Here is a 21,354-nt window from a genome sequence, read left to right as displayed (position 1 = left end):
TCTGGCACCGGCTCAGTTGCATGGAGCCACCCTCGGGGCTACTAGCACAACTGCAGACAAGAGTTCTGGCCTTCTTTTGGGACGGCATGCATTGGGTCCAGCAGGGGTTGTTGTACTTACCTACAGAGGAGGGAGGACAGGGCCTCATCCACCTGGCCAGCAGGACCGCCGCTTTTAGAATACAGTTTGTACAGAGGTTTTTAACAGGGCTGGCAAACCTGATGTGGAGAGATGTGGCCAGATGTGTCTTCAGACGGGTGAGTAACTTGGGGCTGGATGATGCTCTGTTTTTAACTGACTTTAAATTTGCAAAGTTAAATGGGCTACCTCCATTTTATCAAAGTGTTGTTAAGGCATGGGCCCTTTTTAAAGTTGAAGCTGTGGCGGACCCGGACCTTACTCCTCCAGCACGTAGTGGCCGTGGCAGGGCCAGACCTAACGGGCGCGGAGGCAGTGGGTTCCCTGTTAGGCATCCGCTCTACCCAGGCAGCTGAGGGGGTGCTTCGGCTATGGAGGAACAGACTCGGCACGAGAGAGAGGCGTATTCTTGAGGACTACGGCCAGGGGACCGAACCCGACAGCGAGGACCCCTTCCCGGAGATCAGGCTGGTTGCCCACCTCGGGAATCTATTCGGTCCTCTCCTCAGACCAGCAAAGACCTTCTCCCTGGTAGCAGTCGATAAGAAGACCCTATACAACGACTGTGTGAGGGTACTAAACAGGACTGTCAAACGGGAGCACCAGCGTGTGGGCTGATCGGCTGGGAAGGGACAGAGCCCGCCCCTGCTGGCGGGTCCTTTACAAGCCGCCCTTGAAGAAGAGAACCGGAGACCTCCAATGGAGGATCTTACACGGGGCCGTCGCCCTGAACGCTCTCCTCTCCAGAATGAACACTGCTGTGTCGGACCAGTGCCCGTTTTTTTCCAAGCGAGAGACTGTATCATGCGTGCAGTGAATGTGAGAGGCTCGCTGTGCTTTTTAACGTCATGAAAACTGTTTTTAATGGTTTTAACAAACCCTTTTCGGTAAAAGTTCTTATTTATGCAGGGTACAACAAAGCTGCTAACAAGTGGCAGCTCCTTAATTTTATTTACGGAGAAGCCAAAATGGCTATATACTGTACATATCAAGGAAAAACAAAATTGCTAAATCTGGGGATTGTGAGGCCGCCTCTGTGTGGCGCTGTAACGTCCGTTGTAGGCTGAGGTGAGAGTTTGCCTTTTATAAAATGATAAATGACCTCAGCCAATTCTGCAATGTATGGTGCCACCAAGGTGTATTGGTGCAGAGAACCATTTGGTTTTTGCACAACCCCTAGTTGGATGAATTGTATTTGCTATTCCCTAATATTTATCTATTTATTTATTTATTCTGTGTGTTTTTTAAGCAGGGTGTTTTTTGTGTCCCTGTGTAATTTGTAAATAAAGTGTTTTTGTAAAAATCAAAATCTTTTCTCTTTTCTCCTCTCTCACCAAGTAGATCAGTAATGTTATTTCTTGTGTAGTTTTTCTGCTTCTGTTCTTCCCCCTGTGTATTCATCTACAGGTATTGCCACCTTCATAAGCTGTATACTGACCTCCGACTCCGCTAACCCACCCAACCCGACCGGCAGCTTATTTTAATTAATATAATGTATTTCTATGTTCTACCTATTCTCTCCTCTACGTGCCCCCCCCCCCCCTCTCTCTCTCTACCCAGCCCCCCCATCAGCAGGAGGGTCCCCCTATATAGGCCTGGTCCTGCTCAAGGTTTCTTTCTGTTAAAGGGGAGTTTTGCTCGTTGCTTGTTTGGGGTCAGGCCCTGGGATACTGTAAGGCGCCTAGAAACAATTTTCATTGTAACAGACACAATAGATTGATTGATTGTGGGAATGGGCTTTATTAACTGGTTAGTAGGATGTAGCAAACAGGCATGTCTATAAAACACACAATTTATTACAACAGTAAAGCCAAATGTTGAAAATTAATAACAGCAGTAAGAAGGGGGAGAGAGGAGCACACATCATCAGTGAGTAATTATTTCTTTGACAGTTTAACAACATTTGAATTACCAAGATAAATATGCAAATTGTTACAAAGTGTTCACATTTATTTTATCATGCAATTTTTTTAAACTTTATTTAAAAATGCATATTTTTAAGATAGATCACGCCTTCATAAGGCCTTTTATTAAACAAATGAGAATGTCTCATTCCTGCAATGACTTATTGCACATGCAATTACACAATAAATTCAATTATTTCAATCTGTATCAACAAAAGCTTTAACTAATCTTTATGGTGAGGAAAGCAGGATGTTGAATTGACTCAAATGTTGGAGTATGACTCTGATGGACCACTGCTAGAGTTTGCAGCTTGTGAAACATGGTACACATCTTAAAGACAAAGACAAACGGTAAGAGATGAGTCTGCCATTCAAATGAGTTGCAACGTTGGAGCAACTTACATCTTCTCCTGCGCAGGCGATTTATCCATTCCATTGCTCGCACAGATAAAGCACTGCTGCTTGTACTCTGTAATGCAAAATATACTGTTAAAATAAAGAAATCTCTAGTTCACTCTATAATTTCTCCGAGAAGTGCTGTGATAATCTCTGGAGGATTGTTTTACAGCTTTCTGCCTTACAATGTAAGATGGGACAAGAAAAAGAATGTTCAAGCTGACTTACTTTTGTTGGATTGGAGCCTGTGGTGGTGGTAGATGATTTTTTGGAGAGGATACCACGTACCTGGAGAATATCATTAATAACAGTAAACCACCCAACTTTGACTAAGGGCATAATATGAGATTATTGTATTCTTCTGTCTTGTTTCCTTATATGTCTTACCTTTGAATCCAGCAGTGTCCCAAACACTAAAATGAAGAATCCCTGTGGAAAAAAGACAGAATGTGCATTTCTTTAGCCTACTGGGCAAAATCCTGCCTATAATCATAAAATGGAATCCATGTACCTGTAGTGAATTGAAGAATGCAAAAGCAATGTGGATTCCTTCATTTGTAGGTGATATCATAGTCCCCACTCCTAAAGACCATGTCAGTCCGAATAAAGGAGTCAGAATGATCACACACCTTGCGATGACCGCAAGCGTATGCTTATCATCTGTTTGGACAGATTCACCTACGCCTCTTCTTAGTATTTTGACTATGATGACAATTAAAATCAAAATATTGATAAGAACAATGGTCAAGGCTGGTATCACCAACGCTAGCAGGGCTTTTGTCTCCAACCAGTTGAGCCAACATGCCTCATTTTTCTGGATGTATCCCCCACCCGCTGCTGTTACTGCAACAGTCACCACAGCTATAATCAAAGGGCAGCCATAGCCTAAGCAGAACCCAATGGCCAACATGACTGACTTGGACATGTTGGAAAAGACCATGACTGTCCGGTAAAAGAGCAGCAGGCCTGAAACAAGCATCCAAAAAAAAAGAGCTAAGTAGAAAAGGTGCATGAAGAATGTTGCTGCGCTGCATGGTCCAACTGGAACTTGATAGTCCTCCCCTGGGTTTTCGAGGGGGTTCTTAGCAAAAGAGGCAGCAATGATGAAGCAGATGTCGGCGATCAGCAGAGACAGGGCGGTGTTGATGATGGAAACATGACGCATGAATGCCGTACTGTTCCTTGTTATGGCTTTCCAGACATACCCTTCAATAATCAGACATATAACCAAACTTGCCAGTGATATTCCAACTCCCACGTAAGTGATTATATCTAAAGCAACGATAAGGTTCTGAGGGATGCCCGTTGCCATCAAAATGGAGAAGGAGGTGAGATGGTTGCAGCTGCAGGTTACAATGTTGTTTATATCAGAAAGAAACATACAGCCCTCATCATCCCAGGCACCCAAGTCATCAAAGATTGCAAAGTTCCAGAAAACACACTGCGGGTTCAGTCTCAATGAATTGTTTAGCTTGTCGAAGCTCAGAGTGATGTTCTGGTTGGTAGTGTTAATTTTGACAAGGACTACCGCACCGTTGATCGCATTGTCAGCCTCAGTTTCATTGGTTGGGGCGAAACTGACGGTGAAGTTCTTATTCCGCGCAGGCATCACGTTATTGAGGGTGGAGAGAATCATGGTGGTTATGGAGACTCTGGCAGAGGCTGTGTCGGAAATGTTTATGTTGATGCTGGAGTTCAGATTAGCCGCGAAGGATGTGTCGAAGCTGGTTTTGTTAAGTTTGATCCGTTCAGTTACAATTTCAAACTCCCCCGTCAGCCTATCAGAGAGATCCTCCAAAGAGCCCAACAGTTTGGAGCTGGAGTTTAGGGTTTCATTTCTGTTTAGAACTATCCAGGAGTCTCTTGAATCCTCGGTAATGATGATATCAACCGTTTCAAGTACATCCTGTGAAGGAAGAGAAATTTCACATCACATGGGCTCAATTTGAAGAGACACTACAGAAACATACTTAAGTGCCCGATTTAAGAAATGACCCACCTTCATGACAGTTTGGGTCACAGTGGGGGAAACATTTGAGATTGTGTTTAGGATGCTAACGATAGCTGATATAGTTGACGATGAATTAACGATCTCTGATTTGTTATTCTGAACAGCTGCATTGAGATTGTCTGCAAACTCCGGTACACCTTCCTCAGTCAGTTGCTGGCAGAAAAAAATACAGACAAACAGTTGGCGTTACACCTGTTAACAGGCAATTCTAGAATGGAATTTCAAATGTAACTAAAACAAAAGCAGAGACATACTGGATCTGATAAAAACTGGCCAGAATCACTCAGACTTGTCCCAGGTGTTAGCCAACCAAGGAATGTGGCCTGTCAATCAAGCTTACACCTTATTTAGGGTATTGATTCCAAATTTGAGCTGTTTTCGTTACAAGTTCGAGTTTCCTGGATGAACAATTTAAAAGCTAAGAATCATTCGGCTGTGTTGTGTTGCTGGGCAGTTCAGGAATATGCAGTTACACAATTCTAGCCAGTTTTCAGCATCCCTTTTCCTCCCAATCTCCACTAATCAAGACTGGGAGCTATTTAGAAAAAGCTTCTGCCCTTCTATCTTTTCTTCTTTTTGCTACTAGAAACAGTCCGCTCAAATTGACCAGGGTACCTTTCTTTACACTATATTACATCACTGGTAAACATGTTGATATAATTTATGAACTAGGAACTTCCGCACACGAGTGTAGATACCTCTGAGAATATTAATAACTCCTTGATTGCTGTTACAATGCAAGTATCCTCCACAGATTGCCATTTTCCTGCCCGACAGACTGCAGTGCTGCTCCCTTCCAGACCTTCCTCACACCCAATAGTAGACGTGTCCTCTTCCCGTCCAGTCCCATAGCGATCATCTTGACAGCTGATGCCTTTGCGTGAAGAGTCAGATGAAACATTACTACCATCCAGAGACAAAATATCCAAGAAACACACATCATAGTGACATTTCTCACCTCCTTTGAAAATGATCAGTGACGTAAACCCTTTATAACCTGCAGGTTGGTCCACTGTGCATGTAAAGAATTTAGTTTGCTCTGATGTGCTGCAGCTTTTGAACTCGTAGTCGTGCTTGATGCAGTAGGAGTTCCTGTTGTTGGTCACGGCTGTGAAAAGTTGTCAGTGCTCTTTTGAGCTGCTTCATAGATGTGTCAAGGTGAAAAATAGAACTGGTATCAAAACTTGTTTCATACATACTTGAAGGCAAAATTGTTGCATCTTGGAACCATTTGACTTTATATGGCAGCTGCACACAGCACTGGAGCTCTTGGAACTGCCTCTCTTGACAGTCAGCATTAACTCTACTCTGCAGCCGCACCACTGGAGCCTCTCTGATTATGCTGTTCGTTACCTGGCCAACTTGGATGAAATCAATAGTCTGACCTCTCAGAGCACATTCATAAGTCCCTGTGATTGAGAGAAGCAGGTTAATCACGAGCATACTCAAAATAAAGAAAAATAAAAAAGAATTCCAGTAGGGTTACCAACTTACCGATATCAGCAAGAATGACGTTGTTGACCGTAAGTTTGGATATCGATCCAGAGGTTATTTCGAACCTCGTGCCTTTTTTAATTTTCTGTCCATTAAAAGTCCATTCAGACGCAGAAATCTGCCCCATCTGAATGCTTGGAGGACCACAGGTAAAAGTCATTCTGTTACCGGTATAAATAATGGCTGGAATTTTAATTGAAGCTGGACCTATAACAATAAAAAAAAAGGCTTGATTAGAGTTGCTTAAATTTAAAATACACAATGCAAAGAAATAGTAAAAGGTTAATATGCTGCATAAACACTTGTACTAATTCCAGACAATATTAATTCAGTAATGTTTCACTGAACTTGCTTTTGTAAACGGCAGCAACGTTGCCAATGACAGGGGCAACAGAGCCCAAGGCTGTTGCCAGTTGCTTATTTGCACCAGCAATTTCATCCTTATCAAATTCCGTCATCTGCACCACATAGTCCGTAATGACACTTCCTTGTCTGGAAGAATGGACAGCAACAAATGTCAACAACAAGAACTGCATCTATTTTAAATCCCTCAGTTGAATATTATTAAAAGTGCAATATCTACCGGAAGGCTTTCACAAAAACATTGAAAAACCCAGAGATTCCTCTGTACCCGTCTTTTAACTGTGGATGAAAAGATGGGAAATGAGAGCAACATTATGATACAAAGAACTAAAGCTCAAAGGTGAATGTGGCCTTGAACTCACCACCAGATTGATTTTTGATTCAAGTTCTTTGTATGTCGAACTCAATGGGTTGTTCAAATCTGCTGAAAATTCTTTGTCTAGTGTGACCGACATCTCCAGATCAAATCCTGGTTGGTTTAAAGAGGACAGACACAGGTAAAATAAGAATTAGGTAAGACAAAAAAAACAACCTGTTGAATAACTCCTCAAACCTTTCTCATACATTTCTGAGGAAAGTATAAACGTCCTGCACTGAATCATTTAGTATGTCAAGAGTTGGCTAAAGCATTAACCAAACTGTGGTGTATTTTCTTTATGTTTATGTATTCATGTTATTTATGGGCTGTTGTGTGTTAAATGAAAAGACTTCCAAACTGCAGCTAAGAGTTGGCCATGTCATGTTCTCACAACTGTGGCTTGTTGAGATATTTTGAAATTGGTACAAAATTAAGATATGGTGTCATAACACTTATGTTTTATACTTATATAAGGATTAAATAACATAGATTTCGTAGATTCGTAGAAAAAGGTATTTATTTATTATAATACCTGTAAAAACTGTTGGAGCCACTGTTGAACTCTGAATAATTGTGGAAAAAGAACTGGCCACAGGTCTACTGGTTGTAGTGATGGTGGTTATGGGAGTAGTGGTTAAACTTGCAGGCCTTGAGGTTGTTGTTGAAACTGATGCTGTGCTCGTTTCACTGGGAGCTGAAATTGCAGACAGCAAAGTGTTATAAAGTGTATATTTTCAATGAATCCCTATAAAAAAAATAGCAATCATGTCATTTTTTTGAAAAGTTTCATTAAATCTTCCTGTGATTGTGGATATCTAACGCAGTGTTTTTCAAAGTGTGGTTCGCGGCCCATTAGTGGTACTCGGGCTCCCTCTAGTGATACAGAGGCATCGCTGATTTAAATATAAATACATTTAATCTAAATAATGTAATAGAACAGTGGCACTGCATTCAAATATTATTACAAATAAGAAAGCTAAATTATATAAAATCAAGTTCACCAAGATTTTCTTAACTTTTGTTGTACAGTGTCCTACAGTGGTAGCTGTGGCCGTATGACATTTGTAATGATAGAAAAAAGCCTATTTCTATTTTTTAAGAACTGTACATAAAACACAAATTTTCAATTTGTCTTTATATTGTTTAAGATGGATGATAATAATAAATATAAGTATTAGGACCAGAACATCCTTTCCTCTATTTACCTTCCTCCAAATTGGTATAAAGATGTGTGAAACTTAACAGTTTTAGGAGTTCCACAATGCTGGAATACATCTTAAAGACAACAATCACATCAAGTTTTTATTTCTCTAAAAACATGAATATTGGATTGAGGAGACAGCTTTGACTCTATTTTATATTCCTGCACTTACGATTTTCTCTAGTTCTGTTCCTTTTCAAAGCGGAGGCAGGTAGCTAGCAAAGGATCTATACTTTGGTCTGATAGGGTCAACAACAGAAGGTGCTAAAGTTCTATTTACCCAAGTATTTGGAAAAAATTATGAGTGTAAAATGTTTTTTGTCAATAGTTCGTATCAGTTTCAGTAAGATTAACATTTACTTGTTGTTGCAGATGTTCTTGTTGTTGTTGTTGTTGATGTTGTTGCTTCTGTTGTTGCTGATGTCGTTGCTGATGTCGTGGCTGATGTCGTTGCTGATGTCGTTGCTTCTGTTGTTGCTGATGTCGTAGCTGATGTCGTTGCTGATGTCGTGGCTGATGTTGTTGCTGATGTTGTTTCTTCTGTTGTTGCTGATGTCGTAGCTGATGTCGTTGCTGATGTCGTGGCTGATGTCGTTGCTGATGTTGTTGCTTCTGTTGTTGCTGATGTTGTTGCTGCTGTTGTTGCTGATGTTGTTGCTACAGCCAATGAAGATATTGAAAAAAATGAAATGCCAAATAAGATCCTTCAATAAGAATTTTAGGAAATAATAAAAATTACTAAATATATACCTGTGGTCCTATTGGCCTTTATCGTTGTGTTCAGGGATGTCGCAGAGGTCAGTGTTGAATCTGAAAATGTATCATATGTTTACGTCAGTACAGCTTGACATAGAATAATCAGGATGCAACCAACAGCTATTATGCACAGTAGAAAGCTAGGCTGTTACTCAGCTCAAACATTTCCTCATTGTTATAACATATTCCTCATTGTTATAACATATGATATGTCGTGATCAACAGATAACATATGGGTGGTGCTCTCAGAAGAATCTATAAAGATATAAAATATGGAAAATCCTTCTGCACTTACTCGTCACAACAACAGTTGTAAATGTTGTATTGTTTAGATCTGTTGGAGGTGTTGAATCTGGAAAAGATTCAAAAGTTTTGAGGGAAAATAGAGAGAGAAATTCACAGAAGAGACACTGATTCTTCATGATAATTTATAGAAAACATACTAGTAAAAGGAGTTGTTGATGAAACTGGTGGTGTTGTAGTGTTCAGATCTGTCGTTGATGTTGAGTCTATAAGATCAAAAAATGGAGGTGAGGAAGACGAAAACAGAGAAAATCTGAGTATTCATTTTTTGTAATCAATTTTTTTTCATCTTTGTAAAATAAAGTTAAAAAAACATAAAAGTGCTAATCCGAACAACCCTTGAGCAAGACCAGGCCTTCAATTCCAACAAAACAAACAACATTAACTGTTTTTTAAATGTTGAAGTCTTCACGTGTGTTTGGGTCTGAAAGATGTGTCGGTTCTAAGGGGGAAAGACTCAAAAGTTTAAAATGAACCAGGTTCCTTTCATTCTTACTTGTAACCACAGCTGTTGGCGTCATTGGGGGTGTTGTTGTGTTCAGTTCTGTGGTTCCCTCGGTCGGATCTGAAAAACGGACAAAGATCCACACACATAGAAATATTTGAAATTGGCTTTAAAAAAGACATCAGCTTGTGATGTGTGATGAGATGTCTTACAGGTTGTTGATGGAGAGAGTGTTGTAGATGGACAAGGAACAAAGTCTGTATGGGGGAGAAGATAAATTATTTTGCAGATGATACCAAGTAAACTACCAATCATATGATGTAATAAAATAAAATATAATGATCCAAGGTAGTTTTCTGTGTCAACTGGACTGTTTTCTTCAGTTCAAGTGAACTGAAGAATCCTTCTGGATAGAAGGCCAAAAGTCTTCAAAAGAGAAAAAAAACAGTCCAGTTGACACAGAAAACTGCCTTGGATAACTATGAACTGGATAAATGAGAATCTTCACAAAATATTATGATAATACTGACTCTGCTGATCAACAGGCTGACATTGTCCATCTGGAGGAAGGGCATTGATGCAACCACAAGAGTCATTGATGATGGTGTCACAATGGCCGTACTTTAGACACTGGTCACATGACCAGCGGTGGCGATTCTCACATCTGCACTGGAAACCACCACTGTTCAGAGAGCAAACTGTTGATGGGAAGCATAAATGTAGGCAGATTGATTTTACTTTGCGTTTTATAACAGTAGCTAAAATCCACTATGTCATGTACTAAGTGTCACACTGTAGTGGGGTTCCTCTTTTTTCCTCATGACTTCCTATTTTGTTTTGAAAAGTCTCTGATTGTCCTCCCTGATTCCCGATTGTTTCCACCCATCCCCCAATGCCCTCATGTGCACAGTCTGCGTCGTCCCTTGTCCCTGTGTCAAAAGTAAAGCCAACACAGGAGGAACTTTACAGGAACGACACCACCGAGATCAGTTTGGAACTGGCTCCAAAAAGCCCATTGTCCACTCCACTCCTATGAATTTTCAATCATGAAATACTCATTTAAAAAATATTCACAACTGTGTCAACAGTCATAATAAATTAGACATTAATCCTTAAAAACTGGGGACCATGAGCTTGACAGCAACTACCAAGCATAACATTCACCGGTAATTTCAGCTAGGGGGACCAGGACTTGGAAAAGTCGATGTTTTTCCACTATTGATAATTTTATTAATTTATTTATTCAACTTACAATTATATAATATTGGTGCACTTAACAACTAAAAAGTTGCTAACTATTAGCATCCAAATCATAGATTGATCCCAATCTGAATTTTGCAAGCTAATGATTAAAAAAATGCACTGCATTAGTAAAATGTACAATGAGCATCAGTGTCACATTGACAAAATTATTTTACACAGACCTTGAGTATAAAGTCACAGTTTTACAAAAAACTAGAACAAAGTCATGATATTTTAACCTGCTCATGGCACTGTGTTAGAGAAGAGCAACTGTCTGCTACCGTGTTCCCATAGTAGCCTATGTGAATTTGTTGGTAGCTTGTTGTATACAGTCTTTGGTTGGTACTGTACCGGCAGTGTTGTCGACAGTAGTGGTTTTATATACAGAACAATGAGAAGGTCAAAAGTTACGCCTACACCTGTCTCCTCCTCCAGCTCCGCCCTCTGATCCAAATAGTGTCTTCTAGATCTTAAAAGTCAAGATCGCTATGACTTCTAAGCCAAACTCCTCGATCAAAGCGACCAGACTTGGTCTCCCGCTGCCATTGTCAGATTCCTTTTAGCCTTCATGTGAGTTTTTGTTTGTAATTTCTCTAATTTAGTTTTAGAATCATGGGCAACCTCAGTTTCCACAGCCGTTCTCTTGCCTCCTTTGGGAGTATTGTTTGATTGACCCCTTTCGTGCTTTGTAACTTCCGTTTTGAAATGCATTTTATTTCGTCAATTTTTGTTGAGTTCGGTTATCCTCTGGTCTGGAGAATTTTTGGTTTATAGTCTAAAAGTCTTTTCTCCTCCAGGTAGGATTTTAAATCCAAACGATTATAACTGGTTTATTTTTTTCATTTTGAGAGATTTATTTGGTCCTCATTAATAAAGAGGGAACACTGATCAGGCCAGACAGTCATTAGCAGTCATTGGGACTGTAGGATCATACAGGATCTCCAACGAGCCTTTAAAGTCCTTTACCTTTATAAATTTTTATAAGATGTCTTTTTTTTTTATTTCACCATGTGACTTTTAGATCCCATCCCAACCCATTTGGTTGATGTTTTACCAATGATAGGCAGCTTTGTTCTGGACCGGATCAATTGTTCTTTAGTGACAGGTTCTGTACCCCGGTTACTACAAGGTGGCAGTAATTAAATCGTTGCTTTAAAAAAAACATCACTGGATCCTGATGTGTCAGCAAATTATAGGCCGATAGCCAACTTTCCTTTGATCTCTAAAATTCTTGAGGTGGTGGTGACTCAGTTACTGAAGCACCTGCAAAGAAACAGCCTGTTTGAGATGTTTCAGTCAGGCTTTAGAGCTCATCACAGCACAGAAACAGCACTTATTAAAGTTACGAATGATCTTATAGCTTCAGATCATGGACTGGTTTCTATGCTGGTTCTGCTGGACCTTAATGCTGCTTTTGATACAGTTGATCACAGCATCCTGTTACATAGATTGCAACATATGATTGGGATTAAAGGGACAGCACTAGACTGGTTTAGATTGTATTTTTCAGATAGATACCAGTTTGCTCATGTCCATGGTGTTCCCTCTTCATACAGTAGGGTTAGCCATGGAGTTCCACAAGGTTCTGTACTTGGACCAATCCTTTTCACCTTGTACATGCTTCCCTTAGGAAACATTATTCAGCAGCATGGAATAAATTTTCATTGTTATGCTGATGACACTCAGCTATATCTATTTATGAAACCAGAGGAGACAGAGCAAGTAGTGAAGCTTCAGACCTGCCTTAAGGACCTAAAGTCTAAGATCCCCTCAAATTTCCTCCTCCTTAAGTAAGACAAAACCCAAGTCATGGTGTTTGGTCCTGAACCTCTCAGGAATAGATTAGATCACATGATCACTCTACATGGTATCTCCTTAGCAATGCTTATTGCAGTTCTAGGCATTATTCTAGACACACTGGTTATCATATTTAGAGGGACATCTAATTATTAGGTTAATATTAGCTATGCTGCTAGAGGCCGAGGCTGCCAGGGTCCAGAAACATGATCACCTGATCACCAGGCTGCTGGCACCCTGCTGGGTCATGGCTGCCTCTCCTCTCCTTGAATACCGGCTTTATAATAGCATTAAAGCCTTAAGAGAAATAACCTTTATCACCATCCCAAAAGTCAGTTTAGAAGGGGGCAGGGAGGCTATTCTGTGTGAAGTTAGCTTGTTCGCCCTGTCTCTGCATGGATTCCTCCTACAGCAGGTAGTCCAGCTTCCAGACACAGTACAAAGACATTCATTTGAGGAAAGACAAAAATCGACCTTTGGTGTGAACACGTTTGTCCTATTTGTTTGCTCTCTACCCATTGTGATGTTGACGTCAGACACTTTGATGGAGTCATTGATACTGAAGGGGAAAACAGTTCTGTTCAGGAGGGTCTTCAGCTGATTTAATGCAGAAACATCTGAGAAGTTCAGCTCAACAGAAACCAGGTATTCTTGGAGACCTGAAGGAGACAAGAAACGAAACAAAACTCGTGAAAACAGCTCTGAAAAGTGACAAATGGAGCATCAACCAGAGTTTTACTCATTTTACCTGTTGGCGATTGACATGTTGAATAGTCTAGAAGAAAACAAAATCGAAACCAAACAAAAGTGCATGAAAGCTTTACCATTAAATCACATGTTAAGCCATTCACATATGGAATGAAGCTTACTTTGACGGTGTACTGCCTGACAGTGTTGTCCGTCTGTGGGGAAACCTCTGATGCAGCCACATGTATTTGTGTCATTGTCACATTTCCCGTACATGACACACTTGTCACATGGCCATAGATGGCCAGCCTCACATTGGCACTGGAAGCTGCCTCCAGTTGGTCCGCAAACTTAAAAACAATAATATTTGATGAAAAGAAACCACAGGCACATAATTGACTCAAAGGCACAGGAAGAGTCGAGGAGGTTTACCTGTCGTGATGGTAGCATCTGAGATGTTTGTGTGTGTGCTGACTGAGGCAGGGAAGGTGATGCGCTTCAGTGCATTCCTCAGTTGGTCTATATCACTGGTGTTCACTTCAATAAGAATCTCATATTCATACACAACCGCCGGCACTGTCCAAACGGAACGTGGCGTTAGTAGCACCAGTGTTCAAAAGGAAGGCTAAAATTTTTAAGTCTGCCTTTATAAAATGAAAGCTATAAAACATTGTTTCATATGAGAGAGGAAATAAAAGGATTGCACTGCAGTAAGACTCCCAGGATGAGTAGAATAGTCACCTGTTTTAGGTTGGCAGAATTGCCCATCGGTGGGAATGCCAAGGATACATGAACAGGTGTCCTTGCTGACTCCATCACAGGTACCATAGGTGCTGCATTTGTTGTATGGCCAGGTGTACTGATCCTCGCATCTGCACTGGAAGTTTGTACCATTTGGGTAACAAACTGAAGATTCATTTCAAACGTTGAAAAGGAGAAAGTGTTGAGAGCTATAAGAATAAAAATATCAAACATTTTCTACCCTGGCTTTTTCATCATTAATTTGTAATTTGAGTGTGGGACTTTATAGTGGTCTTTGTTGAACGTGATTGTTTGTGATTGTAGAAGTGCTTCCAGGTTTTTGAAGCTTTGCTGCGAGTGTTGCACTCTTTATCCACTGTGGTTGTAAACCTTTCTCTGGATGTGAGTTTTCACACAGAAGTCCGTTTTTGTGTTGCACCTGCACTTGTTTCATTAACATTTGTACATAGACGGATTTCACAAGTTGCTATATTGGAGATACGTAGCACCATAAAAGAAGGATTTGAGAGTGCAGATGTCAATAAGAGATCTCAATATTGAGAATTATCTAACCATTTTTTAATGCAAAATATTGGGGTCCAGGGTTCCAGGTCCTGTGTTGCTTGGTTTTTCCTGCAGGGGGCGTGGAGGAGCTGATGATTTGCTGCAGCTGGCGCTGCAGGCGGACGCGCCTGTCGCAATCTACATCAGGCCACCTATTTAAGGGCAGAGTGCCTGTCTACTAGTGTTGGAGAGTTTTTGGTGGTTTCCCTGGTCTCTATATCTCCCTCTGGGAGTGGAGAGAGTGTGGGGCTTGACTCCTGTGTTGGCTCTGCTCTGGAGCTGTCTGTGTGCTCAGAAGATTGATGAGTGCTTCCCTGCGGTCCAGGAGGACTGTCAGTTAGATTTGTTAAAGACTAGTTTTTGGACTTCTTATCTCTGTGCTTTGCCTGATTTCAGGTCCTGGAAAAACCCAAACCCTAATAAATAATACATTTCCATTTAAAGGTCCTCCACATAAGATTGGCCACAATGTTATCTGCTAGAAGAAGAGGCTAGAGACACATGAGTAGAGTACCTCAGAATCGTCTGGTGTTTCGTTGTTTTAGTCCCAATATACCCCCTGCTGAGGCAGGCCCATCTCAGTTGATCAGACCTGGCTGTGTATCCTCAGCACATTTGGGCCCAGATGGTGTCTTTTGTCATGAGCCACACCCACTGAGTGCAGCACTCGTTAGTCCCCATTGTCTTTGATGGTGTGGAGCAGAGCTTGGCCACAGATCTCAAGCTTGATGGTAGATGTTACCTTCCTGTAAAGCTACGGCACCCATCTGTTGCTCTCCTGCCTCCAACATTAATTCCATGTGGCACAATTGTCAACTTATACTAGAAAATTAGCTAACTGGTTCCTTTCCTCTGTTTTGCTTTCCCTGATCTGGTTACCTTTGGCAGTTTTGTGTAAAACTCTAGATATTTTTTCTTGGTTTGCCTTACAATAATTGACTGATGCTTAAGATCTGCAATTGCGATTAATGGGTTTATGTTGCTGCTTATCCCCAACATGGCAACTTTTGGATTGCTGATGCACCGACAATACTGTAAAAACCCTTCCTAAATTATTTTTGGAGTTTATAGTTCTGCTTTGATTCTAGAGAGCAATTTTGAAAAATACTGTATTATGATGGCCTTTGACTTGTACAAAATCAGCTCAGTCTGTTTGGGGACTTGGCAGAGAGGCGGAGGGTTTCTGGTTCAAGCCCACGTGTGGACAAATTACAGAAGGTGTTGTGGTAGTATTGGAAGGTGCCAGAACACGTTCTGAGCACTGCCGAGGCACCCTTGAGCAATGAATCGAGCTAACACGGAACGATGTCCTGCAGTAACTTGGTCTCAGCTGAGTGAGCTCCGTTCTAACCTGTGGTGACATCGATGTCTGTGATATTCACGATGCCATACAGAGCCTGAACAGAGCTGACATTGCTCAGGATGTTCCGGAGGTAGTCCAAAGTGGTGATGTCTGTAATATTCAGCTCCACATCCACGATATATTCAACCTGAGATTGCAAATCTGGTGAAAGACAGGATTTGCAATAACAGCATTACAAAAGAGCAATCTTGTACTTTCATAACATCAATCCTCACAATATCTGACGTTTATCCTCCTTCCCACATACTGACATGTTCATTTCAGTCATTCAAAATGAATGGATGGAACATTCATAGGAACAAGACTGGACTGATAGACTCATTTTTCATCATTCAGCATCAGACAATATAAAGTGTATTAATATGCAAAACAAGTCATTTTTTGTCTCAGTTAAAGTGAGTTGGAGTGTCCCACAGGAATTTACTAAACCCTAAACTCAGACTTCAACTAAACCCTCTTTTACTAACGTTAAATAAACTGCAGAACCAAAAAGAAGCCACCATGATTGGATTGGGTACCAAACTCAGTTACCGGCAAATGGCTGACAGGACTGGCCATCGGGTGGAATGGCAGTGATGCAGTCACAGATGCCTTCGGCAATATCGCCACAGGCTCCGTATGTAACACAGCTACTGTAGGGCCAAGCAAACTGGTCCGCACATCGACAGCCAAATCCAGCGCTGGTAGAGGAACAGACTTACAGAAAAGAAGAGCATCACTGATATCCTGCAGTATTAATGTTGGCAGCGTCTTTATTGTGAAATAGACTCAATACCAGTTGTGATGCTGATGTCAGTGATGTCTGTGTTATTATCGAGTTGCTGGGGAAAGCTGACGGCATTCAAGGAGTCCCGAAAGAGCCCGAATGTTTCCGCATCAGAGGCATTCACCACAACGTCAACTATGTAGTTCCACTGGTGTGGAAGGGCTGCAAAGATAACAAAAATACAATGATGTCAATTTTTGTGACCAAGCAGTTATATTTGGTAAAAAATCCTTTGTTTTAATTTCTAACGCTCAAGCTCAAAGTTGAACTGCCTTGAGGTGACATTTTACAAGGTTTAATGTAAAACCAAGCCACCAACCAACAAGTTCCCCTAACAGCATTCTGGAAGTTAATGTATCCCATTTGTTTAGCGTGAACACACACGCCAGGGTGAGGGTGTGAGTCTTTTCTTACTCTGAGAAAGAACGCGAGGGCTTTTCCAAACGTGCTAAATTGTTCCTTTACAAATGATCACACTGACCGTCTCTTTTTTCCCTTGCGTGAGGCAGGAGCTTCTCTTCATTATGTACCTGAATTGACAAAACACATCTTTATTTAAAAGCCTGTAGAAACCTGTTCAACTCACTGAGCTGGGTTTATTCGCGTTTCGATGAACATCAGACTCCTGCAGCCTCGCTGCTCTAAGGAACGGTACAGGAAGTCATTCCTGCCGTCCACCATCAGACTCTATAATTCATCCAAACCCAGCCAAGAACAATAATTGTTTAATGTTTATGTTGCAATTTTATTTCTATTTTATTCTGTATTTATGTATATGTGTGTGTGTATATATATATATATATATATATATACAGTATATATGTGTGTGTGTATGTGTATATGCTAAAAATATATGCTGTATATATGCTTATAATGCTTATAACGTTCTAATCTTATTTGTATTTTATTTATTCTATTTCTATACCTTGCAAATACAATACCTACACTACAGTTATATTAATCCATGTTTAGGCTGCTACTACAATTCAATTTCCCTACGGGGATGAATAAAGTAAATCTTGAATCTTGAATCTTGAATCAACTTACTGGTGAACCTGGACTCGAAATCCCAACAAAGTTGTTTATTTCCACAACAGTGAAGGTCACTAGAAAGGCAACAATGATCCGACTCTTAGATATTTCCATTCCTTACAAGACAGGAAAAAAGATTTACTTTATAAACCTACATAGTTGTAAAGAAAACATCTTATACAGTATGAATCACCAGTTAACTGTTGCTAAACAGGCAAAAGTTTGAGCAGTAACTCTGACAGTGAGCCCAGTAAATATTTATACTCTTACTTTTTTAAGTTATTAACTAACTGTAAAGAGAAGATTTGTTCCGGGTCCATTCGGGACGGACGAATGGACAGACAGACAGACAGACAGACAGACAGACAGACAGACAGACAGACAGACAGACAGACAGATAGACAGACAGATAGATAGATAGATAGATAGATAGATAGATAGATAGATAGATAGATAGATAGATAGATAGATAGATAGATAGATCCACATGTGGTTCAGCCGTCTGTCTTATGAGAGGCAGAATTCATCCAAAAACACGCAACAGTTTCAACATATTGCCAGATGGTACAGGAGTATATTCCAAACGGGCACTATATTGACGATTTCTCTGGCTCCTGCGTGATCAGATTAGTCAGATGGACATTTTAATGTGATCTTAACTAAATTAGTCTATTTTATATTGGACAACTAGTTTCAAGACATTGAAAACACACAGTTCTCTCTGTGATAAAGAGACTAAATTATCTTGGTGCATAAAATGAAAAAAATATGGGAAATATATTTGAAAACGTACATGTAAGAAATGTTTAACATTTACCGGTAGTTAAGATGATATGCTAAAAGAGAATATAGAAGGGTCACATCCTGACCTTGAGAAGGGCAGAAATGCAACCAGGGCAGGTTGTCATTCCATCACTCCAAACCTAGGCGCAATTTAGAGTCTCCAATCAGCCTGTGCACGTTTTCAGGATGTGAAGAGAAACCCAAGCAACCCCAGACAGGACCAGAGCGTCCATGTTAACCGCAGACAGCAAGGCAACATTCTGATGTGCACGCATGCATTAACACCATGGTGCACAGCTGAAACAGACACACAGGCAGAACTTGTGGGAAGAATTTGAGAGGCCAGAACGAAGAGACTGAGCTCCAACATGAGGGTAGATAAAGTTATCGAGTATCACTAAACTGGGAACAGAACACATCCTATCATGTATAATATCAGTCATTAGCCTGCTCGAAGGGCAACATTAGAAAGACAACAGGAACTAGAAATCAGCAAAATAAACATTAACTGGACTAAAAAAACTGAACTGTTTTTTAGCATACTTCCTTTAGCTGATCATTAACGAGACAAAAACTATTACGTAAGAGTTTAATGTGCTGAGCAATAATTAAAGGCCTGCTCACATGAGGCAGATTTATTACCAGAACAAATGTCTTGTTTCAGAGGGACATTTCATCTCGACGTTGCGTTTCACGGCTTTATCTTGTTTTTGTCAGTTTTATTTCTCATCAAGTGTTCCAGACAATTCTATAAAACACCAGTGGAAACTGTCAGTTCTCCTGTTTTTCTCTGTATTTTTATCGTTTTTCTATAAATATTTATTTTAGTCTTTCAGATTTTGTTCTGTTCCTCCTGCTGATGTAAATCTGATTGAAAAAGTCTGTCTAGGTTTAATGAGAATATAGAGACACATCTGGATCAGTGAGGTAAATCAGAATTATGGATCAGTGACTGGGTCAAAACTCTACACACAATAAAGTTATCCAAAAACTAGTAAAACCATCTATCTCCCCAGTGGAACAAAGAGGCCACAACAACACTGCATTCAGGTTCTAAGAAGCAACAGATTACTTTAAATCAGAGATTTAACTCACCATATTCCCTTTTTCACGATCCTAGAATCACGATTTCTAGAATCACATTTCTCCACAGGAGACGACGGACTGCGGAGCGACACCTGACTTTCTGAGTAACTATTGGAAACATGCTGCGCCAGGAGAGAGAGACAGAGAGGGAGAGAGAGAGAACGAGCGAGAAGCTTCCTGAAATATAGGAAGGGGCATGTTACGGGCAGTGGCTCAACAGGTTTTTGGAAAATCCTCAACTTCCTTGTCAGGATTGTGTGTGTGTGTGTGTGTGTGGGGGGGTGTGGGGGGGGGGGGTGCATTACACATCACAACATGATGACAGAGCAGATACTTTACAGAAAGCCCTTTTAAGCCACACTTTTAAATCAACAGGGTGCCACACATGTGATCTTTAAATAAACCCACATGTCATGACTCAACCTTTAACCTGTGCAAGTATCCCCAGAGAGTGGACCGAACAACAAACAAACAAAAATAAGGTTTATTTGCCAGCGCAGGAACCACATCTTCTGTTGCAACTTTCTTCATTTGCTTGCTCATTTGTTTGTTTTTAAAGTCAGGAAAAGTCTCATTTTGAGAGAGAGACCTGGCTACAACAGGCAGCCATGCATTCCAGAACACAACGCTAATGGCAATGAAACAAAATAAGACGTAAAACAGAGACATGTGCATGAAGATTAAACAGTTAATATTAATGGTATAAGGAAGTACACAAGATTAAAAACAAGAACAACCTGTTAAATCAGCCTATCCGGGCAATGGCATGATTCAAAAACATCAAGTGACAATTCAAACAAGGCAGGCTGACAATTCAAGGCTGATGGAGCTGAATAACAGGAACACACACACACACACACACACACACACACACACACACACATATATTTAAAAAAAAGATTTTTTAATATATATATATAAGTAGACAGACAGACAGACAGACAGACAGACAGACAGACAGACAGACAGACAGACAGACAGACAGACAGACAGACAGATTTGTCGTACATCCCTGTGGATGGACTGATGTTGTGAATGCGGCTGAAGTTTCTGAATTCTGTCTCATGGAACAAACCGAAGTGATTCAACTTAAAGGCTCTGAACAATGCAGCAGGAAGGCTGTGGCCGACACTGGAGGACGATGCCTCATCTTTCAGAGTGTTCTTGGAAGAGCTGTGAAAACCTGCAGAGCCAGTCTTCTCACTGGCTCGAGGGAAATTGTGTTCTCTGTGTTTGCAGTATCACCACAGTTGAGTCATTTGTTGCTGGACAAATGTGGCAGAGTGGAACAGTCCTCCGTCTGGTGGGAAAATCTCGAGAAAAACAGAAAGCGTGGGCTTGTATTGATGTCAGAGGGTGAGAAAGAGATAGAGGGGGGGGGGAGGGAGAGAGAGAGATCAGAAGAGGTATTTTTGGCCTGAGGGAAACAATTCTTGCCATTTCTAGGGAAATGTGTCTGTGTGGGACTGGAAATATCGATGCTGCTCTGTGTGTGGACAAGTATTACTCTTTATTGCTTCTGGGTGGATCCATCAGTCAGCTTTTCTGTGCAGCACTTTTTATGCAAATGCAACACAAAGTGCTTCACAGAGCTAAAAACAGCTAACAAAACAATACAATTCAGGCAGTTAAAAGGAACAGGAACACACACACACACACACACACACAATAAGATAAAATGTTAACCTAGCGCATCATTCATGACCCAGGTGAGGAAAAGTCCGCCCCCAGGAGCCGACTACACCCACAGCTATCTCTGCCTGTGGCCACAGGACGTGCTGGGGAGCAGCCTGACCCCTCCCAGACACTCGTGAGGAAACACAGGAGCCACTGACCAAAATAAAAACGATGTGAGTAAAAGAGCCCAAGATAGGATCACCAGACAATAAAGGTGAAGGAACGTGTCAGAGCGGGAGGTCAGATG

At 40.9% G+C, this 21,354-nt stretch overlaps 1 protein-coding gene across 5 annotated transcripts; it reads right to left on the bottom strand.

Annotated features, from left to right (window-relative positions):
* Positions 1 to 1,854: 1,854 nt before the first annotated feature.
* adgrf1 (adhesion G protein-coupled receptor F1) lies at positions 1,855 to 19,585 on the bottom strand. Of its 5 annotated transcripts, XM_029849077.1 has the most exons (34): positions 19,440 to 19,585; positions 18,987 to 19,092; positions 18,431 to 18,641; positions 17,577 to 17,677; positions 17,011 to 17,059; positions 16,539 to 16,691; positions 16,295 to 16,459; positions 15,752 to 15,904; positions 13,837 to 14,001; positions 13,528 to 13,671; positions 13,278 to 13,445; positions 13,157 to 13,183; positions 12,924 to 13,067; positions 9,900 to 10,067; positions 9,582 to 9,626; positions 9,421 to 9,489; positions 9,065 to 9,130; positions 8,917 to 8,973; positions 8,616 to 8,675; positions 8,226 to 8,522; positions 7,197 to 7,358; positions 6,669 to 6,775; positions 6,527 to 6,585; positions 6,296 to 6,435; positions 5,944 to 6,150; positions 5,649 to 5,858; positions 5,408 to 5,557; positions 5,148 to 5,323; positions 4,438 to 4,602; positions 2,950 to 4,344; positions 2,826 to 2,867; positions 2,667 to 2,726; positions 2,445 to 2,511; positions 1,855 to 2,373 (listed from the first exon to the last, which is right to left on the bottom strand). In XM_029849077.1, the coding sequence occupies exons 4-34, from the start codon at positions 17,673 to 17,675 to the stop codon at positions 2,306 to 2,308; spliced, it is 5,037 nt and encodes a 1,678-aa protein (XP_029704937.1). In that variant the 5' UTR covers positions 17,676 to 17,677; positions 18,431 to 18,641; positions 18,987 to 19,092; positions 19,440 to 19,585; the 3' UTR covers positions 1,855 to 2,305.
* Between the last annotated feature and the right edge of the window lie 1,769 nt (positions 19,586 to 21,354).

The sequence above is a fragment of the Takifugu rubripes genome, chromosome 16 (assembly GCF_901000725.2).
Source record: "Takifugu rubripes chromosome 16, fTakRub1.2, whole genome shotgun sequence".
NCBI lineage: Eukaryota > Metazoa > Chordata > Actinopteri > Tetraodontiformes > Tetraodontidae > Takifugu > Takifugu rubripes.
This window is presented reverse-complemented; position numbering and strand designations above follow the sequence as displayed.

Bases quoted from the DNA above. Each gene is read 5' to 3' on its own strand.
- adgrf1 (XM_029849077.1), bottom strand. From the start codon at position 17,675: ATGGAAATATCTAAGAGTCGGATCATTGTTGCCTTTCTAGTGACCTTC. The intron at 9,627-9,899 runs GTCAGTATTATC...TCCCCCATACAG, and splicing joins TCAGCCTGTTGATCAGCAGA to ACTTTGTTCCTTGTCCATCT. The intron at 5,859-5,943 runs GTAAGTTGGTAA...TCTCAATCACAG, and splicing joins CGTCATTCTTGCTGATATCG to GGACTTATGAATGTGCTCTG.